The 22,620-nt window shown below is 47.7% G+C and overlaps 8 protein-coding genes across 8 annotated transcripts; 4 read left to right on the top strand and 4 right to left on the bottom strand.

The window, feature by feature from the left end:
* Positions 1-1,213: 1,213 nt before the first annotated feature.
* FSUBG_12468 (GDP mannose 4 6-dehydratase) lies at positions 1,214-5,391 on the top strand (the record flags this gene model as incomplete). Its single annotated transcript, XM_036677259.1, has 10 exons — positions 1,214-1,251; positions 1,303-1,340; positions 1,480-1,634; positions 1,697-2,124; positions 2,428-3,128; positions 3,188-3,400; positions 3,999-4,052; positions 4,106-4,449; positions 4,501-4,934; positions 4,986-5,391. 10 exons carry the CDS (start codon positions 1,214-1,216, stop codon positions 5,389-5,391), a joined length of 2,811 nt encoding a protein of 936 aa, XP_036532073.1.
* A 990-nt stretch (positions 5,392-6,381) lies between these two features.
* Positions 6,382-8,283, top strand: FSUBG_12467 (carnosine synthase 1; the record flags this gene model as incomplete). Its single annotated transcript, XM_036677258.1, has 3 exons — positions 6,382-6,460; positions 6,532-8,114; positions 8,254-8,283. 3 exons carry the CDS (start codon positions 6,382-6,384, stop codon positions 8,281-8,283), a joined length of 1,692 nt encoding a protein of 563 aa, XP_036532072.1.
* Positions 8,284-9,418: 1,135 nt separating this feature from the next.
* FSUBG_12466 (uncharacterized protein) lies at positions 9,419-10,767 on the top strand (the record flags this gene model as incomplete). Its single annotated transcript, XM_036677257.1, has 2 exons — positions 9,419-9,551; positions 9,614-10,767. The coding sequence occupies 2 exons, from the start codon at positions 9,419-9,421 to the stop codon at positions 10,765-10,767; spliced, it is 1,287 nt and encodes a 428-aa protein (XP_036532071.1).
* Positions 10,768-10,985: 218 nt separating this feature from the next.
* On the bottom strand, positions 10,986-12,680 carry FSUBG_12465 (beta-mannosidase mndA; the record flags this gene model as incomplete). The annotated part of the gene is made up of 4 exons (XM_036677256.1): positions 10,986-11,270; positions 11,326-11,555; positions 11,615-11,705; positions 12,288-12,680. The coding sequence occupies 4 exons, from the start codon at positions 12,678-12,680 to the stop codon at positions 10,986-10,988; spliced, it is 999 nt and encodes a 332-aa protein (XP_036532070.1).
* A 401-nt stretch (positions 12,681-13,081) lies between these two features.
* FSUBG_12464 (salicylate hydroxylase) lies at positions 13,082-14,718 on the bottom strand (the record flags this gene model as incomplete). Its single annotated transcript, XM_036677255.1, has 6 exons — positions 13,082-13,232; positions 13,284-13,362; positions 13,417-13,612; positions 13,664-14,185; positions 14,244-14,345; positions 14,407-14,718. 6 exons carry the CDS (start codon positions 14,716-14,718, stop codon positions 13,082-13,084), a joined length of 1,362 nt encoding a protein of 453 aa, XP_036532069.1.
* Positions 14,719-16,775: 2,057 nt separating this feature from the next.
* On the bottom strand, positions 16,776-18,083 carry FSUBG_12463 (CYB2-lactate dehydrogenase cytochrome b2; the record flags this gene model as incomplete). The annotated part of the gene is made up of 1 exon (XM_036677254.1): positions 16,776-18,083. One exon carries the CDS (start codon positions 18,081-18,083, stop codon positions 16,776-16,778), a length of 1,308 nt encoding a protein of 435 aa, XP_036532068.1.
* Positions 18,084-18,831: 748 nt separating this feature from the next.
* FSUBG_12462 (6-hydroxy-D-nicotine oxidase) lies at positions 18,832-20,424 on the top strand (the record flags this gene model as incomplete). The annotated part of the gene is made up of 3 exons (XM_036677253.1): positions 18,832-19,890; positions 19,952-20,218; positions 20,281-20,424. 3 exons carry the CDS (start codon positions 18,832-18,834, stop codon positions 20,422-20,424), a joined length of 1,470 nt encoding a protein of 489 aa, XP_036532067.1.
* A 475-nt stretch (positions 20,425-20,899) lies between these two features.
* On the bottom strand, positions 20,900-22,591 carry FSUBG_12461 (3-octaprenyl-4-hydroxybenzoate carboxy-lyase; the record flags this gene model as incomplete). Its single annotated transcript, XM_036677252.1, has 1 exon — positions 20,900-22,591. One exon carries the CDS (start codon positions 22,589-22,591, stop codon positions 20,900-20,902), a length of 1,692 nt encoding a protein of 563 aa, XP_036532066.1.
* Positions 22,592-22,620: the final 29 nt, after the last annotated feature.

Genomic DNA, 22,620 nt, shown 5'->3' with positions numbered 1-22,620 from the left:
AAAGTATATTAGTTTAAAGTTTATATATAAATGCCCCTTAGGAAGAGATTACTAATCTAATAATACCCTTAGACGATTTTTAGTAATAAGTCTATAGTTTAATTATAACCTAATTATAAATAAGGCTAAGTCTTTTAGAAGCCTTATAAGAAGTTTATAAAGGAATTAGTTAATATTACAGTTTATAGAAAGTCTTAATTATCTATTATAGTTTAGGGAGTAATCTAAAGAGGCAGTAAATTTAATATTATTATTATAATCTGTAATTAAACTGTAAGAAAAAGAGGATATATATTATAAAGCTATTAGGAGGCATTATTAAAAGGTTTACTTTCTATTTAGACCAGGTTTTGCTATTTTTAATAAGATAATGCCTGTATTTATATATTAGAGTTAATAACTAATTAGCTACTAGAATACAGGATATCCTGGATTAACTAGCCTGCTTATAGTCTAGATCTTAACCTAATTAAGTATATTTAGAAGTAATTAAAGCTAAATATTTATAAGATATTCCCTTAAATAAAGCTCCTTAAAAATAATAAAGTTAATTAAGCAAATTAATTAAATATATTAAGTTAGTATAGGCAGCTATTATACCTAAGCAGATTAACAAGCTAATTAACTTACTCCCTTACTAACTTAATGCCTGCATTTAGGCAAAGGGTTAGTATATAAAATATTAAAGAGAAAATTCTAGTGATTAAAATAATATATATTATATTATTATTGGATTTAAATTGAAAATATTATGAATAAATGAAGTCATCGCGGTTGAATTAATTAAGTTGGTACAGGGTGGGGTGTTCATAGACTTTTAGAGCATAATTTTATCGATCACCGTCACGTCAGAATCTGCCTCCACACGACGACTTGCCCTTCTGGGAAGGACATATTACGAGAGTTGTTCTCTCTTGTCGCCTCAACAGTAGTCATTAGCTCCCGTAAGCCAACCGATCTTCCCCCCTCCCCCCTCTACTAGAATTCATACAGTGTCTGGTAGCTGGGAGTGGGGTAATTCAGAGTTGGCAGATTGGAGGGACCGGCCAGTCCGTGATTGACCAGTGGTGCACGTTCTCTTGAGCGAAGGATCCAAGCATAAATTGACCACCAGCGTTTACAGTCGCTGTATTTCTCTTGGTGGCATAAACAAAGCGGTCAAGAAACCGACAGAAACAAGTTCCAATTGGACAAGCACCTGCAATAATTCACAATGGCAACCAACGTACCCATCAAGTATGATATGTTGAGGTATGCACCGCGCCCACTGACGTACAAAATTCGCATTAACAAGCAATACAGACGGCTGCGAGTAGCTGACTACATCACTCTTTCCAATGGTAAGTAACTCAACGGCCTCTAACTAATGATCAAGAATAATGAAGCTAACCTAGCCTTTCTAACAATCCAGGCTTTTGCGGAGGTAGTAGATCATTCCTCATCGCCATACAGCCCTGGATAATTGACTTGTATGAATAGTTCTCGCTATTTTCTGTGCAATAAAGAAATCGCTGTTGTCGGCGCACTTGCTCATTTTTCTCGGCTATGAGTTTGATCGCTTCGATGGAATAGTCGCAAGGGCCAGGAATGAATGTTCCGAATTGGGCAAACAATTGGATAGCTTCTGTGATTTGGTGAGTCATCTTTTGTTTGCCCTGGCGAGGTCTATGATCCAGTGCTTAGTATTTGTGCTCAGGTCTCTTTTTGCGTGGCGCCGGCAGTCATGATTTATTCCGCTGGCTTCGATACCGCGGCCGATCAGGTAGCTTTGGCTCTTTTTGTATGTTCAGGCGTTACCCGCCTGGCAAGATTCAACATCGTCGCGCACTTGGTGCCCAAGAGCGATCGGGGCAAAGCGATGTACCATGAGGGCCTTGCTACCCCATATGCAGCTCTTCTCATTTCTACTTCAGTTGCTGCTGCGGAGTGGACAGGCTTTTTGGCAAACTTGGCTTCTGGCTCTCATTACCCAGTCATAATTTTTGTGCTGATTCTCAGTGCTGCTATGGTTAGCAAGCGGCTGCACTTATACATTGATGGAGCCTACAGCGTCCCGGCTGCGAGCATCCTGATTTTCGCAGGATGCTGGTCGCACTCACCAATTCCAATCTGGACTGTGCTATGGTGAGAGGTCACCTTGAATCATGATGCGATTCTAGTAACATGATTCGATGTCGGTAGAAGATCTGGAAAAAGGTGGCTGTGTGCAAGAAAAGAAGGACAGAAGATGTGATTCAGGGCAAATTGTATGCTGTGAATGCCAGGCAATGAGATTCGAGTGGGAAGCTGAATGAGCGGTCAAGACAAACAAACAGATAGACAGATGCTGACGATGTACAAGGCGTAAGCCTGGTTAGGATTGCTGACAGAGTAAGGTCGCTAATAGAAAATGGGTGACACCTTGTCGTGAAACATAAAACTCTTCAGTTCCACCAACAGTGCAGGCCCAACATATATTCTCTCCCGCTCTTTCGTTACCGCTTTTCATTCTCAAACCTTCGCCATCATGTCTCTTCGGCCCTACTTGGAAGCTGCCTACAGAGAAGTTCGTTTGTCTACAGACACCGCACTGGCTCCGTTGCAGAAGCTGGACTGCCACCTCAAAAAAGGTCAAGACAACTTGATCCTGGTCTACGGTGGCTCTTTCAATCCTCCGCACCGTGGACATCTGGACGTCCTGCTTTCAGCACTGCACCCTGTGGTCAACGCTGTGGCGGTGGTGGTCCTCCCCAGCGAAGATTTCCACCTACGACATAAACTGGCCAATAGCCACCCAGAGTTCTTCATGAGTCGCAAGACGAGAGCTGCACTCTGGGCAGAGATGCCCCAAGTGCCTAGAAGCAAAGTCTGGATATGGTCAGAGACATGGTACCCATTCTTCACCTTTATGGAATCGGCGCAGCGTCTTTGCGAAGCAGATGGTTACAATATTGCGTTTTCGCACCTCATCGGGCCGGATAACCTCAACCGAGCCGATCCACTCAACAATCTGCCCTATAGGCTGCCGCGGATACTTGTTACCAACAAGGCACGGCATGTCCCCTCTCAATTCTTGCCAAGCGGACAGCCGACGAAATGGAAAGGCTTTGGGGAATGGCTTGCGCAACGAATGACCGGCGATGACAATAGTAGGTAAACCGAGCAAACTTGCTCTCTTATGGCTCGAGCTTTCTGACACTTTCAGTAGGGGAGGAGGCTACTCTATGGACTTGTCGAGGTACTGACAGCCTCGGCCAGCGGACAATGGGTTACTACTTGGATTTCGCAAAGAGACCAACTGGGTCTGACATCAACTCAACAGCCATGAGGCGAGACCTCCTCGACAGACACTCATTGAACGAAGAGATACTGGGCCGACTCAGCACCGCTGACCTTCTCAGCATCCTGGAGCCGGTACTGCGTGGGGATTAGATTCATTGCTAGAACAACCTAAGCAACGATACTCATTATGTCAGATTGCTCCAATAGTACAATGTGTTTAGTCAAGAACTTTACATCCACGTAATACCTAAAAGCTTCTTTGTCGTAGATCGCGTAACCTAAGCTTAATTTGGTTACATCCACCTGCCACAAGGGGATGACACTGTAACTGGGGAAGAGGCTGGCAGATCCCGGATGATAGGCGTTGGTAAAGACACCGCTGTAGTCTTGAATCGATGATGACTTACCCAACAGGTGCCCTGCCAGCGTACGGCGCAACCTGCGAGACACATGGTGACTATTGGCTTACACCAAGAACTGTATGACAGGAAGCTTACTGGTTGGTGTACTGGCGGAAGGCGAGATGAAGTGTTTGTTTTGGGAGATTGGGATCCTTAGGTGTTCATGTTCTTGGCAGAGTTCAAGCGATCGATGGATGATGCCCCTGTACCGAGCAGTCAGATTAAGCAGTCAGTTACAGGTATATATTGACATGTCTCGATTTGATTCACGTTTCAATTTTACAATCAATATTAGCAAAAGCGTTATCAAACACTTCACATCCACCTTTTAACCAGAAAGCATGGCAGTATTGAGTGGTTACTTTAGACCCAAAGTGGCCTTCGTCACTGGTCAGTGATTATACGTTGCGAGTAGTTGTCTGGCTATCTAACATGTGAGACAGGAATTACCGGTCAAGACGGCTCATATCTTTCCGAACTGCTGCTGGAAAAGGGCTACCAAGTTCATGGTCTGGTACGATCAACTGCTTCCAGACGCGAAGCTCTGAGCAAGCCACTCCGGCCTGGCTTGACTATACACCTCGGCGATATGTCCGACTTGGGTCGTCTCGTCCACATCTTGGGCAGCATCAAGCCCGATGAGATCTACCATCTTGCAGCTCAGTCGCATGTGGCTGTCTCATTTGACACTCCACTACAGACTAGTGACACCAATGCTATGGGAACACTTCGTCTGCTTGAGGCCATGCGAATGCTAGGTTTGGACAAGTCGACAAAGTTTTACAATGTAATGTCATAGCCCTAAGTGCAATACCAAATGGCTAACATATCCGTGCAGGCTTGTTCATCTGAAGTGTTCGGGTCGGACATGCCCGCTCCACAAACAGAAGAGACCACGTTCCACCCAGTATCACCATATGCGGTGACAAAGTTGTTCCAATACTGGACTACTGTCAATTTTAGAGAGGCATACGGCTTCCATGCCTCAAATGGTATTCTCTTCAACCATGAATCACCAAGACGTGGTACCACTTTCGTCACCCGAAAGATCACTACTCAGGTAGCTTTAATTGCTTGCGGAAAGCTTGACTTCTTCTCGCTGGGCAATCTAGACGCTGTCAGAGATTGGGGCCATGCAAAGGATTACATGCAGGGCGTGTATTTGATGCTGCAACAGCCAGTTGGAGGCGATTACGTTCTTTCGAGTGGGAAATCCTACAGCGTTCGCGACTTTGTTGAGGCAGCTTTCAAGGTCATCGGAGTCAACATTGAGTGAGTTCCCCTTCACCGGGATACAGTCGCAGCCGCTGACATATCAACTAGATGGGCTGGAACTGGTGTAAACGAAGTCGGCATTGACTCGGCCAGCGGAACGGTTCGCGTTAAAGTGAACCCCGAATTTTACCGACCACTTGATAACCAGAACTTGCTTGGCTCAGCAGCCAAGGCGAAGAAAATCCTCGGATGGAACCCGACATACAGCTTCGAAGCATTAGTTGAAGAAATGGTACTTTGCGACGTTGACGCTGTCAACACAGGTCGTATCTTCTCCAACAGTTACTTGGACTGGGTAGTTGGCAAGGCGGAAAGCGGAATTGGGGTCGCGAGTCATAGTCCTGCCAAGTCTGTTGGTGAGTCTCACAGCGTTACTACGAACTCGGATGGGCCTGAGAAAATCAGCCTGGCGGACGTTGAGGGGCTGGATGCGGAGGTTACAACTCAGGTTTAGTCTAGCCATTTTGTTGATGCTTCTAAAGCAGTAGTCATTCATTCTAGATTTCTTTATCTGATATCGCCGTGAGATAGCTCAAACCAACACATATAACCATATTTCATTCCTTGGTAATTTATTGCTCATTTGTCCCATACCGTACCAAGTAACAGCAGAGGGAGATATATTGCTAAGCTAAACGCTTCAGTTAGCACTAACGTAGATCAGCCTGAAGGTACCACCACCCATACACCCAGTACGTGATGTTGGATTGACGTTCCCAAACTTCACTGTGCTCAAAAGACGTCAGAAACGGTGCAAGTTACCTTTATTGCCTTACTGACTGTGTCCTTAGCCTCGGTACTGGTTACTTTTGATTGGCTACGCCTAATAATTCTGTTTTCTCCCGGTGGTGACACAAACGTGCCATGTTATCTTTTGCAGAATTTCTGATCAGTCTCGATTGTACAAACAAGCTGACGTTTGAGTCGCGCAGCACTCCATATGGGGAAGATACTGTTTGTCTGATCATCCATGAAAATGAGGTGATGTGGGGGTTTGAGACACCCCAGTCAGTCACCTCCAATACCGTGACTCAGGACAGGGCTTTGAATTTCGTAATCAGTCATATTCTGCTTCAAAAGTTGTTGGTTGTTAAATGAGGAGTAATATTCGCTTAACCAATGCATTTCACCGCCATTCTAATCTGACTACCAGTGCCAATCATGGTAAACAAGGCAGCCCTTCTTACGGCAAGTGTTACAGAAACCTTTAAGCACTTTATTACGAGAGAGATTTGACAAATCTCTTACGACCGCGCTGGGATCAACAAACACATGATGTCTAATGCAACCACGTTTACCATGCAAATGTCACAAGGTAGATTTCACTTAAGGATGAAACGATGTACAGCAATACATGGCAATAGACAAAATAGCACTATTCCACAACCCTCCCCCCACTGCCAATTCCCTTTCGTAGCCAAAGAATTCAGTACCTGCGGCCAATATGGGAAGCCAGTTGACACCTGAGATGGATGAATCCTTTTTCTCCGAGACCTTTTCGGTCAAGGCTCTCGGTAGTGACCGTAAGCTACCCTTCGAAATACTGCCAGTCATGAGTATAGTACACTGACATGTTACCTTTCCTCTTTTCCAGGTGCCTTAAGAGCCGAATGCCGTTGGAGATTCTCACCCCCTCTCTCCCCCAAGAAAGTAGACGGAAATGCTCCTCCGCACTACAAATCTATTGACCTCGTCTTGAATCTCACCTCCCCGGAAAGGGCCGAGACGAATGGTCGCACGAGTAAAGGAGCGGAGGTTCCCGCTGACTGTACTGAAACTCCATTGGGAACCATAATCAACAAATTTCTAACATCAGAGGCGCCTTCCTCCGACGTTAGTAGACCGGGCCACGCTACCGAGGCTCTGATCAAGGTCTTGATGGTTCCACATGATGGGTATCTCTGTCGACGGGATATTCTGCAGTTGAGAATGGTCCATTCAGACTGGATCGAATCTGTCGTTCCCTTCAGAGTAGGGGAGAAGCCTTACTACGCACCACTGCAAACTGAAACCAATCTGCTTTCTCTTTTACCGGCCTCGCCTGGAGCCTTGATCTGCAAACGCTCCGTCCAATCGGCTCATGGCCTCGAGGCACTTCAGCTTGCCGATCGGGAAGTGAAAGAGAGGCTTTCTTTTGACTGGATACTCCCAGAAAAGCCTCCAGCATTGACCGTGGCAGTGGTTGGCGGTCGCCCTCTGTTCGATAGCACAACAGGGGGTTATGGTTCAGAAGGTCCCTTCGACGCGGCTAGAGCGCTGGGAATAGCCGTCATCGTCCTTGATCGGCCCGGCCATTTCATGGAGGGCCCAAAATACAGTCGTCTGCGAGACGACTTTGTTGCTGTCGATATGACCATTGACGACAGTCTACCTCAAAGGCTCGCCACAGCTGTCAAGGGCCGCAAAATAGATGGCATCATCACTTTTTCAGATGAGTATGTCATTGCAACCGCAAAGGCCGCCGAAATGTTGAGTCTTGAAACTGAGCCCGTCGAGTCAATAATCACTGCTCACTACAAGGACGCGACCCGCAAAGTTCTTAGTACTCTCAATATGCAGTCTTTTCGGTTAGAGAGTGCCACAGACTTGGATAATGAAGAGATTTCTAAGACATTGGAAGCCTTGACGTACCCTCTGGTGGTAAAGCCATGTCGTGGTGCCGCCTCTCGGGGTGTGAAAAGGGTTCAGAATCACGACAGACTCCGGGAAGCCATCAACCAGCTCGAAAGGGATGGTCTCACAAAATATGGGATCCTTCTCGAAACTTACATAAGCGGGCCAGAGATTGATGCCAACATTGCTCTGTGGGATGGTGAGCTTATGTTTGCAGAGATCACCGATGACTTCCCCTGCGCAGCTGATGCCAGCGGCGCCACTATTACCGACAGTTTTGGTGAGACTGTCATGGTGTCACCAACGCTATTGTCTCAGAAGGAGCAGCAGCTGATCAAGTCATCTCTACACCAAACACTGCTCAAACTCGGTTTCCGGAATGGGGTCTTCCATGTTGAAGCTAGAGTCCAGAATTCAAGCATGCGATACCAGGAAATCGACGGTATTGTTGATTTAGCTGATACAGACAACACGTCGCCAAGCGAACCTGAGGTGTATCTCATCGAGGTCAATGCACGCCCTCCTGGCTTAGACTGTGCATTCTCGACCCTTCACGCTTACGGGGTAGATCTTTGCGCGCTACAGCTGCTGCAATGCCTACGGGATGGCGATCGATACAAATCGATGTGTAAGCCTTTTTTATCTGAGACACAGTACTGGAGCGCGAACTGCCTGATCCCAATTCACCGCGATAACGTACTAGTACCAGAAGGGTTCTGTGACAAAGTCTTAGAGAGATTGCCAGACGTTGCTCCATCAGTCTATAGGTCAGAGCTGTTTAGGCAGCCTGGCACTCTTGTATCGCCACCCTTAGGCATCGAGTTTCTGGCTTATTTCTTGGTGCAGTCTAGGACTGATCGACGAAAGGTGCTGCAGACCTATCATCGTCTCATCCAAACTTGTAGAGATGTTTTAGATGAGGCGTGAGAACATTATTTAGATATAGCCATCAAGTCAGCATTCGAATTTAACCTCACTGTCTCACCTTCTTATTCACCTGTAGCACTTGGTGAAAGAGAGTCATCTGCATGCCCTCACCCAGCTAAGCATGACTCAATGTCTGACCATGCCAGCAGGGTTTGAAACATAATTTGACGTATCAATCAACCAGTCGACCATGACGCCATAACCAGCGCGTAGGCTCGGTAATTGCCTCACCGGAACAAATATGTTGTTAAGGTTAGGCTGCTCGGAACTTTTGTGCTGACAGTTCTTCCACCCCGGGCCGGGCCGCATGATCCTTCGACTATTTGATCAAGTACCGTGAGGTAATATAGGGCATCAGTCTGTAGATCACGCGAAATTCAAGCTTATGGTGGCCTTGATGCACCGGAATACACACCCGGCATACTTCACCTATGTGGCAGCCTAATATACCTTGCTCCCCGCAATTATCAGCCATGTTTCGCAAGCTATGTAACATAACAAAGGACATAACCAGCCAGTTGGATTGAGGTATGACCGATTGTTATGAAATCGACTCTGAGCCAATCCATCCTGCGTATGGCGTATGCAGCGTGCTTTGGGGGCCAAACAAGAGTACCCTGAAAACCCCGCCCAAACTCCAAGCAGGGAGCATTTTTGGTCTATCAGAGTTGCCCTTTTGGTGGAGAATCAGTAGGTTGGCAGGTGAATTGGGCTGGAACTTTTGAGGGTGCCCGTAAGCTGCAGCAAAACGCCTTCAAGGTTGTATATGGTTCATTTAAGCAGGGAAATGATGCTCACGTGCCCTGTTTCCGTTTTAGAATGCACAAATGTGCTCAAAAGCCAACAATATTGAAAGGTCTTTTGTCTTCCAGTTACAATTGACTAAATAGCTTGTGAAATTCTGGTGTACTATGTCGGTTGCATCTCGATCAGGAACAGCCATGAATATTGTGTTCACTAGTAATCATGAATCTCTCGGCGCTAATGCCAACGCTAGCGATCTGGAATATCAAGAGGTCACAGACCTAAGGGCCAAGAAACGCCTGCAGAATAGGGTTGCCCAGCGAAGTTATCGTAAGGCCGACCCCGCCATCACAGGCTTGGCTTACAATGCTTACTAACGGGCTGAAACCTAGGACGTCGTGTCAAGTCCCGCATTGCTGACCTGCAAAAGAAGGTGGCTCAGTATGAAGATGCAAATTCATCGAAAGAAGGTCCAGAGACTGGGGAGCAACCTCGTCTTCATGAAAATTCTGTGCATCAACGGATATCATATACATCACCCGAAACAATCAACCCAGGACCGACTCAGGGCTTGCGTGAAGTTATTGGCTCGCAGTCAAGCCGTGAAATGAGCCAAGAGAATTCCACTCACAAAAGTTCGAATTATACTCTCTCCCCAGCAACTTCTCGCGCACTTGGTAATGAAATCTCAGGCCCTACCGCGACCAAAGCAGTAACGTCTTATCAACAAGTTGGACCAGGCCGCCAGCCGCAGCAAAGTCGCCGTTCAGGCTTCATAGCCGAACCTGATGAAGCCAATGGCAACGTCCATCAACCGCATTTTGACGATACTACTATGGGCCAGAACAACGGCTCAGCCATATTGCATGCCTTCCCCGCATCGACCTTTGATGCGGCTGCATCTAATCCCCCATTTGTCACTGATGCCTTTGAGGGAGAATTAGATCTTGGATGGATGATAGCAAACACAGCGTTGGAGGGACAAAAGTCATGCTCCTACGATAAATCACCACACCAAAACCCAAGACCCTCATCAACTAGCTCCAATTCACTAAAAGTCCAATCATCTACCGCAGGACAACAAAGCTACGCCTCATCTTCAAGATCACCAGCAACCGTGCCCAGAGAATCACTGAACGCAAGATTCCAGAACATCATGGAATGCGTCGGCGCAATGGGTTTCGAAAGCTTTGACGATCTAGTCACTTCATACTATGTCGACGAGTTTGAAGAAGCGTCCAAGCTCTCCCATGAACAGCGATTCAGCAGGATCAGAAGGCTTCCTGGCGTTTTTGCGGAGATCCTCGAAGGTGCGAGAAAATGGGAGCCTTCAGAGCGCCGTGGCCTTGGTGAAGAGGTTCTCAAGGAGACTGAAGCGGTTCTCATGCTTGAAAACAGCGACGCTTGGCAATCATTACAGTCAATCACTGATGCAGCCATGGCCAAGGACAATATCTCCACGGAGCAGGTATATCAGAACCTCAGTACAGTCCTACCCATGGAGGTAACTACATATGCACCAACGCATGATTCCCTTACGATATAGATACTAACATTCAGTTAGATGCCTAATCTTTGGACCTTATTAATGGCCCTAGTAGCATCCGACTGTCCGGCTTGGCAGCGCGATTGTTCTGGCACAGCTCTGGCAATTACTTCACTATTGCATTTCACAGGTCGGATACCAAAAGCTAAAATACTAGAACTGATAGGTCTTTGTATTTCATAAATCTAGAGAACATTACAGGAGTGGTATCTTGGTGTCTAGTCGAGAATAAAATTAACCAATGAATCCAAGGCGACTTGCTGCTCGACATTGCCTGTATTTCTCTCCCTTGCACTCTGGTAATCCTCCTCGGATAATTTCGATTTTGCGAACTCCAATATTTGGCCCAATGCTTCAGCGTCGAATTCAGGGTGCGCTTGCAGCGACCAAAGACGTTTGGGAAGAAAGAGACCTTGTATGTGAGTATGATCCGTCGAGCCGAGATTCTGGAGCTGTCCTAGGTCTTGATCTTTGACCTGAAACTGGTGACCCTCGTTTAAACACTATGTTGCCGTAAGTCCTTGCATTTGAAAAAGGCCATTCCAAATTTGAACATACAACAGAGTCTTGTTTAAACAGTCTTTTCCCTGCATCTGATAACTGGATAGTTGTCGCAGAGAACTCGTATCCCAAGTCATTGCATTCAACGGATAGTCCGTAGGCCATAGCTAAGATCTGGTGGCCGAAGCAAAATCCTACAAATTTTTGGGTAGATGTTGTTTCGACTTCTTTCTTGACATACTCCCGAAGCTTCAACAGCCAGGGTTCCTCGCCTTCTGGGTTTGCGGCTGAATCCAAATTCGTCAGTTTATCCTTCAACAACTTTGATGTATCGGCCATGACTCACGTGCACCAGTAATTATAAGCACATCGTAATCGCCTGGTTCCGGATAGTCCATGGCGTTCTTCACATCCCAGACACGTATTTGTGCGCGTTCCTGCAAACGATCGTTTGACCTGAGCCATTTCGAAACAAGAGGGCCATAACCTCCCCACTTTGATCTGTCCGGATCAATATGATTGTCGCACTCCAAGACACTAATCACCACAGATTTATCCATTGTAAGCGATCAACAAATCTTGCTGCGTACTGCTTGGTTTAAAGATTAAGACACGGACAGACTTTTGTCTCTTTGCTTGCAACGGACCTATTAGGTTATATAACTAGGCTCTAGTAATGACGTCTTTAGGAATGGTGGAAAAAGCCACTATTCTCAAGCTAGTAGTACTTCCTAGTCGTCATATGTCTAAGGGAAGCTAGGGAAGCTCCATAAGAGTCATGATAAGCGTCATGATACTGCGATCTACGATCCACTCAGATCCTGGATTTTTGGTTCACGCTTTACCTAATTTGTGGTCTATGACAGCTTCTACTGGAGGAAAGTCTCAGGACAGGGAGCTTATTCTCCGACATAGCCTAATTCCCTCGTTGTCAGGCATGTCTAGCTCTGCTTTTTAACTGCCTGGCTATCACTGATGCCAGTAATTCCATGGCTGAACACCAAAAAGTGCAGTCTCACCAAAGTCAAGAAGACATAAGATCCACCACAACCCCAATCATCTGAAGTCCAGCTTCCTCCAAGTCTCCCTTGGCGGGCCATGGCAAAACCCACCCCGCTAATGCCCGCGAGGTCAGACAGTAGTAGCGAAAATTGCAAGATCCCCCACACTGCGATATCTTGAGAATAGCGGGGAATAGTAGCGGAGAGAAAAGCAACAGCCAATGCAAGGCCGCCGCTTTGATGGAAGAGAAAGACTTGATCCGGGTCGTATCTTGAGTTGGGTGCCATTGAGGTGACTGCGCCAATTGGATCAATGAAGTTCAGATATGCTCCCCCAAGAGCAATGATAGGGTCGATCCATTTAAAGAAGAAAGCGTAGAATTTGAAGGTTGTACTGTCGGTAGTTGACATATTGCTTGTCGGAATTTGGGGAGTTGTGCAATTGGTGTTCAGTAAGAGGACTTTTGAGTCTATAGATGAAGTGTTTAATTGAGTACTTGTCTTGTTACGGTTTCGGGACGCTTGAGTAGCCTATATATAATAAAACTCGTTTAATCTCTTAGGTTGTAAGCTTCAGAAAAGCAGTAAATAGTCCGTCGGGTCAATTATGGTGGTTTGGACATTCGGTAATTTTTAAAAGTCTGTCATCCGTCAGATTTTGGTGAAACACCGTGAAGGATTTAGGCAGCTAGGCGCTAGGGCAGTGGCTGCACCTAGCTGTGACTAGCATCGTGGAGCCTGTATAATCATGCTTATGCCGTGGGACGAGGGTGCTATAATAGTATTATGAAACGACAGTGATATAAACTAGTCTAAGATGCCGAGATACTGTTGGTCTGGGCCACGGAAAGCTTGCCTCTGCCGAATTCGAACTTATGATCTTCCTCCTTTGGCTCTGACTTGATCTTTTGCCCAAGCCTTCGCTCATTGAATACATTCTCAACATGGTCCTTCATATCATACCTTCCGAGAGTCAGTAAAAGGATTACACTTCCGGTATCTAACACAACTCACAGGTTCATCTCATCGATTGTCAGTTTACCATCTTCAGTTGCAACATTGTACACCTTAGTGTTCGTGTTGCTAGAAAAGCCTGTCCGCAATAGTCAGTATTCAAGCCCAAAGATACTGGCTTCAGATGTCTTACCAATTCGCTCGTTGATGTTCTCTCGGGCTCTTGCTGATGCAGCCTGAACCTTGGTAGCCCTTGGCTTACGAACTTCCTCAAATACTTTAAGAGACTCGCGAATATCGCCATTAAAGTGCTTCTTGCTGAAAACAAGACCAATTGCGGCAGCATCTTCAATGGCCTGGCAAGCACCCTGACTTTGATCAGGCATCATCTTGTATCTCTGTCAGTGCATGATACGTAGAGAAAGAACATCATTACTTACCGGATGAGCAGCGTCCCCCATAATGCAGGCAACCCCCTCGGTCCAGTGATCGTACGGCTCATGGAGCCACAGTCTCCAGGGGCGTATCTCGTACCCAATCTCGAGGTGCTTGAAGACCGCCCGGTCCAAATCAGGGTATGGGTCAAGAAGCTCGTCTAGGGTGGCCTCTTGATCCCATGTCTGTGCCTTGAGGTCACCAGCTTCACGTGGGAAGAAGCAATAGTAAGACAGGAGCTTGCCCCCGTTGCAAGGAGATAGAACAATCTTGAAATGGGTGTTGTAACCTCCCCAATACTCCAGCGCGCTGTTCTGGGAGTAGTCAACCAGGCCGAGCTCCACAGCCTTTGCAGTGTCAACATTGGTGTGTAGACAAGTGCAAGTAGCCGGTTTGCGATCGGGCTTGATGCCGAAAACACTTCGAAGGGTGGATCCAATGCCGTCGGCCCCGATGACTACATCGTGCTTTGCCTTCTTGCCATTTGCAAAGGTAACTTCTCCACTCTCCACATCTACATCAGTAGCCTAGAGTAAGAGACGACGATTAGTGATACTTCTGTGATATCTGAGAATACTAACTCACCTGGTGGTTCACAATGAGTTGAGCAGGGGGGCCCTCGCCTTCACCAAGGGCACTGTCCATCAACATGCGATGCATATACTGGCGATGAAACATGTAATAAATCTGGATACTGTTATCAGCGTTTCTATTTCGGATCCAGGCTCAAATTTGGGGTTTAATTTACATATCCCCATCGTTCTTTATAATCCTTAAGATCATAGACGCTTATGGGCTCACCAGTCTTCCAGTCACGACTGATTAGTTTTCTGAGAGTTACTGGATCGCCAATTTCAATATTGACTTTCCATTCCTCCAGCCAGCGAGTCCCATTAGCAGCACATGAAATGGAAGCTCCAACCTCACCGGCAAAGTCAGCGCGCTCGTAAATGGTAACCTTGTGGCCTTGGCGACGAAGAGAGGTGGCAACGGCTTGACCTCCGATGCCCCCGCCAATGACAGCCACGTCAAGTGCACGCCACCCGCTTTGAGTCGACATTGCTTTTTTTTGGTGTGTTTGGTGGTTCAAGACTGAGATGTAGGCAGTTCAACGGTGGGACGAGACGAAGATACAGATGACCTGGTCTCTCTGCAGTTTCTACAAGAAGATAATTTGTCTATTCATGCCATTGAAGCTTCAAATAACTCTGATGGGCTGTGGCTTTCGACTACTGACACGTAGTATGCTCCCGATTATGCCCCGATTGCTGACCAAGAGCAATGAATCTCCATCATATCGGCGTCTTTCCGGTCAAAGCCGTTCACAAATACTCTTAATGTAGGTGGTCGGAGCCTTAAGGAAACCCTCACGCAGCACCTTATCTAGTATCACCTATATGATAAGCAGCAACCATCGGCCGTGCGCATTGAATAAACCCTGGGTAACTTCCCGATCACTCCCCGGCGGAATCTAAACACTCTCATGATACCCTTTGTAGTCATGTGGCCTCTTTTGCATCCTAAATAGGTGTCGTTTCCCGCCACCAGTGTCCTCGAAAGCCGCCGAGGTACAAAGGTCGTCTGGCGTCACACTACAGTCGTACTGGTAGACCAGCTCCTGAATACAACCATCGGAGATCATTACCTTTGATAGTGTCAATCTGTGCCTGAGATAGGAAACATGATATCTAAATCCTCCGTCACTTCCTCCGTGGTACGGAACGTTCCTTGCGATGAGCCCCACCTTTCCGCTCCCGTTCCGATAAAAGGGCCAGTCCTATTATGTCTTAGCTCTCCAAGATCCAGTGAACTGAGAGTCTGAGACAGAATACGGGGCGGCCCATCAGACGATTGCTATCACTGTAGGGTAACGTCACCATTTTGTTGCCTCGATTTGTCACAGAGCTGGGAGAGCTGCAGCTGGAATGGCAAAGGGGCGGCGGTCCAGGAGAGTCCTCTTCTCGTCAATTTACGTTTTTGCTTTTACTCAAGTACCGTTTCGATCGCTTATAACTATTCGTGGAGGAGAAAAGATGAGGCACAGGAAACGTTGGGAGACCTAAATCATGGCCGCAAACTCAAACAACGCAAACTTTAACCGATAACAAAAAACACCCAGAAGGCAAATTTGACTAGAGAGCGAAAATATACAGTCTTCCTTTCAGATTACCAAGCCAATCGAGTCCTCCAATCAATCACTTCTCATGCATTCCCTCCACGACATTGGCCGCTACAACTGGCATCTTGAACTTCTTTCTACCGACAAAGGCAAAATGGACGGCTCCAAGTATAATCCAGCCAGACATAACAGCCACTGAGTAGTTCATATTCTCAGGTGTTACAGGCAAAGAACCCGGGAACAGACTGAAGATAATAGAAACCACCATCCAAATGATGGCAGCCAGGGGGCTTGTGGCGGCTCGCGTACGACACCCGTGAAGCTAAAGCTGTTGTTGTCCAGTGACATTCGAATCAAGCTTCACTGATCTCGCGTGGGGAGGGAGTGCGACCGAATTCACTCAATCATGTAGCGTACACCATGGACGGGACCATCCCGCATTTTTGCCTTAACCTTAGGACCTAGCCTAGGGGAGGAAAGAATACTCGGAACCTTGATCCTGAAGGACAAAAAGATTTGGGGAACTTAGGGAACTTAGGATAATTTTAGGGTAATTTTACTAACTTGAGGATATCTTTTGCTGAGTTCATCCTTGATATCCTATCTCTAGGTCTGAGTTTTCTTGCCCCCCGAGGCTAGCTAACGGAGTCTACTGTGGTAAGCAGAATCTTTAGTGCGCAATCTGCTCCTGTTCGGCCCCGTAGACATCAGGCTCGGCTAAGCAGCGCTTCACGGGCGGAGATTTCATAGGCGAAATACGAAGGACTTGTTGTACTGTCTCATTCCAGTCTAGCAGTTAACTACAATTTGCTCTCTGGTAGAAGGCGTCTGCTTGGTAGATCGTCATTTGGCCCAGGGACTAGATGATCCAGGTCTCTTGTGTTCACATAACCAGGGTGAGCGTCCCGCATCAAATCCGTCATTCCACAGAGCCTCATGGCAGTCTCTATCTCGTCCTTGATAACTGCAACACGAATGAGCCTTGTTAGTCACATGTGTCAGGGGAAGGGGGACAAACTGTTAATTGCATGCTCAACTCCTTCTTGGCCGTAGCCGAGAGAATACAAAAGTGGGCGACCAAAGCCGACTGCTGAAGCGCCAAGACATATAGCTTTGACGACGTCGGATCCTCGTCTAAATCCTCCATCAATGAGGACTTTCATACCTTTGAACACTTCTGGGCAGATCCTGTTCACTTCCAAAAGCGTTAGAATAGCAGGGGCTGCACCATCAGCCGCTCGTCCGCCATGATTACTGATGACGATGCCGTCGCAGCCTGCAGCCAGCGCCATGTTTGCATCAGATGCTCGTTGTATACCTTTGACGACGATTGGTATGTCTCCAAGAATGCTACGTAGCCACTTGATGTCGTCCCAACAAACATTCGGGTCAATAAAAGACGAAGCAAGTCGCGCAAACCCCGCCCCTTTCTTGTCTCTCGTCTGTCCAGGCCCCTGACTTGACGAGGCTCGCTCATCCTCTTCCCGCTTCGATATCACTGGAACATCCACAGTCACAAAGAGAGCCTTGATCTTGCCGGTAGCTATAGCGTCCCGAATGGCGGCCTCAGACTTTGATCGGTCTTTGTTGACGTACAGCTGGAAGAAAGCGTGCTTCTCCGTAGCTTCCAAGATCTCGAGATGAGGATATGACGATGGGGTGGCAAAGCATTGGACTATGCCTGTTTTTTCTGCTGCCCGCGCCAGTGTGATCTCGCCTTCAGCGCCTCCGAGCTTCGACCCTCCTGTGGGCGAGATGTAGATGGGGAATGAGAGGTCACATCCGAATAATCGCTGACGAGTATTTATCTGCCCAACTTTTCTCAATATCTCCGGTCGGAGCCAGATTCTATTGAGAAATGTATTATTTGCATCGCGTGTGATGTTGTCATTGGAGCCAGTGTGAATGACTGCCCAAGGCTTGGTAGGGAGGAACCTTTCCGCTACTCGCTCGAAGTCGTCAAGGTTGATGATTTCACTTAGATCTGGCTTGGACTTGGGTTCGGATACAATATCAACAGTAGCGTCAACATTGGAGTTTGAATGCTTCTCCTGGTCTTTCCATGCCTCATCGATTGTCGCCGTGTCCAACACGCCTACGTGGCAGGTTGTGGGTAAAGATTTCTTGATTAAGGACGGGGAATGTATCTCGTTGTACGACGTGGAGGCATCTCGGCCGGCGTGTTGATAGATGACTGTTGAGTCCAGAAAGTTAGCGATTCCATGGTTGCTATTTGCTGTGACAGAGGTTGCGGTAGTAGGCTTACTCTCTTCCCCACCAGGATGTTCAGGTGCAAACTTGGTCATGTCGTATACCTCTCCATTGACAACGATCCATATATCCTCTTGTACCCCATGTTGGCGTATTTCTGCCACGCCCACTTTATTAGCCATAATAATTGTGTTGGATCAAGATTTCTATAGCTTGGCGGATCAGTGTCTTGGATAGGGCCTTTGGTCTTCCTAATTGCTGGTCGCATGGGGGGACTAAGGGTCGGTGTGCGAAACCACGAGATATGGCTTATACGTAATAGGGATCAGTTCATTGGCTCACCCAGGCTGTGTTCAGCCATTCCAGGTGAGAGACTATCTTCAGGTTCCGCCCTTACACAGTGCACTCCCGTCCCGGGGGCGGCCATCACAATCCGTAGTGCAGTGCTGAACAACTGTTGCAATACTTAGCTTACCCATGTTCAAGTCGGTTCACTTGCCCTTTGCAATTTTCCTCCAATACAGAATTCATTGATGAACACCGGCGGAATTGATCCTTGTGGTGCAGAGAGACTTGCCTTAGGAATGTTCCGCCGGCTTCTAACCGGTCATGGAAAACCCCAACGTAGCTTCCGAAGTGGAATATTCTGTAGCGGATGAAGGGGATGAGACGATGCGGGGTTTGCGATTAACGGTCCACGGAGCAACACCTGAAGAAGTGGCCGAGACAGTTCAATACAAATGTTGCTGTCGCTGACTCTAATGTCGAGTATCCCTCTACAGCATCATAGTCCCTACTCCAGTCATAATTCATCCAATCCTATCATCACATAAATCAAGCATCATGTCAGACGATCGCTACTATACGACTACACCCAAGTACTCTAAAAAGGTCCTGGTTCAAGGGGACCCAGATTACGAGAAATGCCGACGGATGAATCCCACTGCCCACAAGATTGAGCGCTTTCCTGCTGAGATTCACATTCCCGAGACACCTGCTGAAGTGGCCAAGGCTCTTGCACGCGCAACTGAGCTTGGTGTACCTATTGGCGTTCGATCTTCGGGTCACATCTTCCATTTCCCTGCCCTTTGGCACGGTGGTATCCTCATCGATGCAGTCAACCTGAACCGCCGAATCGACTATGACCCAGTCACCAAGGAGATCTGCTTTGGCCCCTCTTCACGTGTCGAGGAACTGGCTGCCAAGCTAAAGGAAGTCAACCGCTTCTTTCCCCATGGCCATGCCCCCACTGTTGGATCAGCAGGCTTCATGCTAGCTGGTGGCCAAGGCTGGTTTGTTCGAGGCTGGGGCGCGACGAACCAAACATGGATCACCAAGATCGAAATGGTTGTTCCTGATGGTCGCACCCTCATCGCTAGCCGTACCGAGAACCAGGACCTCTTCTGGGCAGCTCGTGGTAGTGGTATGGGCTTCTTCGCTGTAGTCACACGCTTCTGGGGCCGCACAATTGAGAGATCTACCATGTGGGAGAAAACTCTCAAGTTTGTCATCAATGATGACAACTACATGACTCTGATGAGTTGGGCTATCGAGCGTGGCCGAGATACTCCCAAGTATGGCACTGATCTGAACCTTACCATCGACTACCGTGAGAAGTATGATCCGGCCTACACTACAGACGACGTTCCTCCCAACGCAACGCTTGTTCTCACTCTGAACAATCTTTGCTATACTGATACGCAAAGAGAAGCTCGCACTCTTCTCAGCGCATACGACAGGATCACGCCTAAGGTTGCTAACTTTCTCATCGAGTCGAAGCCTATACAGGTTCGAACATTCGAGGAGGTGTTTGCCCGCAAGCGTACTTTCCTAGGTAACGCTGGTCAAGAGCGGTGGTCTATCAACAGCATCATGAATGACCCAGACGTCCCCCTCGCCCGAGTAAGTCTGTTTCCAGAAGCAAACGTGGCACATGACACTAACCATTCTTGTCCAACTGCAGCTCCTTGAAGGCATCCGACCTGCCATGCTAAAGCTGCCGACCCGCGTCTCTTCTGTCTTCATTTGCCACTGCGACATAAAGCCGGATGAGGATGACGCCTGCTTGAGTCTGCCTCAAGATCTGTACATCTCAACACTCACGGGCTGGACCGATCCCAAGCTCGAGCCTGCCATCATGCAACCCATGCGTGACTATTACAGACAGGCGTTCCCTGTTGCTGTGGGCCAGTACATCACCGACATCGATGTCAACTGTGAAGATGCCAATGTGAGTAGTGCCAATCCCGCCGCGACCGAATTATTTACTGACGTCTTGTTCTCTTCCTATAGTCCAAGGTCATGAGTGATACTGCCTTGGCCAAATTCCTTCGTATTCGTGAGAAATATGACCCCAAGGAGCTGTTCCCTACCTATAAGGCCTTTGTCAAGACGTCAGAGAAGATTAACAAGCTACAAAACAAGTCAAGACTGTAGAGTGTAGACTATAGGAAGGTGATTTAGTATAGCATATTGCAATAAAGTTGTGATTTTCCTAAGTTTCTGCACATTCCAGAATATGGAACTACTTGTCTGCGTATTTTGAATGTCATTGCGAGTATCCAGGCGCAGCAGTGCGGCATCGTTCTATGTGAACAAGCAAGAATTCATCCATTCTCCTATCGTACGTGCCACATATATACAGGCACCGTGTCATGCACCACTTCTGTACTGCGAGCCTCCATTGGCCATTACGCTTCACTCTTAGCGAGCTACGAATGTGCTGATGAGGTCTCTAATTCGCAGCGATCCAGACTTTGTGATGGTTTGACACTGAACTTGCAAGTTTCTCATCATCTCGCCACATAAGCTAGCATCTTGTGGTGGCAACAAGCATTGATACATCTGGATACTTCCAAGATAGTTACACCACAAATAACCACTCTACCGATGCTCAACCTAGACCCTAATTTCATGACTGCACGGTGAAGCCCATATCCTTCCATCCTGCCCGAACCTTGTTCTTTACATCCTCCGGATATGACTTATTGAAGCTGCACTCCCTAAAGTCTCTCTTTCCCTGATACTCAATTGGCATCAAACAGTCTGAAATAACCTTACCACCCTGAGTTGGATTACCGTGTGGCCCGTGAGACATGTACGGCGTAATTGGATGGCCTCTAACCTCCTCGAACAAAGTCTCGTCCTTGCCAGGGCGACATCGAGTGACTATAGCCCACATGACATCATTCCAGTCAAAAACATCAACATCATCGCCAACCAAGATGATACGGTTGACAAGCATACAGCTCTTGTCCTTGAATGCAAGATCACCTATCCTCTTACATAGCTCGGCCGGACTGGTTTTCATATCCCCTAGTTTCTCTATGTCAACTTGAAGCGCACACCAAGTGGCGTATGTCTCGAGGGGACAATTGGCCTCCTTGATGGGAAGTCCTTTGCGCTGCAGCAGCTCGAGGAGTTCGGCAGATGCAAGTGCAGCTGTTGTGTGCTGTAGAATGTCTCCGGTTAGTATAGTCATATACAACGAGGCTGGAGGGCAGGATCTCACCGATTCGTCTGTGATACGACCCGGGACCGACACAGGCATGATAGCGTCGTTGCGATATGTGATGGCGTCAACAGTAAACAGGGGCTGCATGCGTCGATCTCCCTCGAAGATCACACCCATATAATCCTCAAAGGGACCTTCATACGCCTTGTCAGTCAGTGAAAACGTGCCCTCGAAGACAATCTCCGAGTTGGCAGGGACAAAGAGATCATTAAGATCGCATTTGACAAGATCAAGTGGCTTGCCCACTAATGCGCCAACATATTCAGCTTCAGAAACGCCTTCTGGAACTGGCATGGCAGCTGCCAATGATGCGGCCGGGGGAACCCCAAAGGCCAAGGCCCAGGGAACTTCCTTTTTGCCCGCTTCCAACCAGGCATCACGGATCATAGAATTGTGCTGGCCGCCCCCGACAAGACAGACTATGCGATTCTTGTCATAGACCATTCCACGGAAGATTGACCAGTTCGTCCAACTTCCATCGGGCATTTGGAGGACATGCACACCGTACGTTTGGATGTACTTGCCCCCATCACCAGTGTGAAGATAAGGCACCGGAAGAGTGGTAAGATCAATCTTGTCTCCCATAATCTTGTTGTCCTTGCATGGACCCGATGGGAGCACATTGGGAGACAGAACCTTGGCCCTCTTACCTGATTGCCATCTGTGGCATATCTGCTTCCAACTGGCAGTAGGCTCCAATCCAAGACTCCTCGCTATTCGGCCGTATCTATCCTTGTCGTTCGGTCGAAGACTGGCTGCGTTGCCCGCGACGCGCCACAGACCGTCACGCGCACCCTTGATGTTGTTGAAGAGAGGTGCTTTGTCGTTGACTTCGCTGACACGTCGGATAATTGCACCGAGTTCCAAATGAGGGTCGACTTCAGTGTTGATTTCGACTAAGTCGTTGTCGTGGCGTAGCATGTCTAGAAACTTGCGGTAGTCGAGTTGCGCCTCTTGGGGGTCTGGCCCCTGGGAGGTGCTGTATCTTTTGCGGTATGGCATAGCGTCGGAGATGCGTCCTCGGTCCATTAGGGTGCTGGTCAGGCCTCTTGGGGATAGCAGACGCAGCTTACTCGGTGCTTGTAGCATTGCGCTCAGATGGAAAGTTTTATGTTGGT

The sequence above is a fragment of the Fusarium subglutinans genome (assembly GCF_013396075.1).
Source record: "Fusarium subglutinans strain NRRL 66333 chromosome Unknown NRRL66333_c0000269, whole genome shotgun sequence".
Lineage (NCBI taxonomy): Eukaryota > Fungi > Ascomycota > Sordariomycetes > Hypocreales > Nectriaceae > Fusarium > Fusarium subglutinans.
This window is presented reverse-complemented; position numbering and strand designations above follow the sequence as displayed.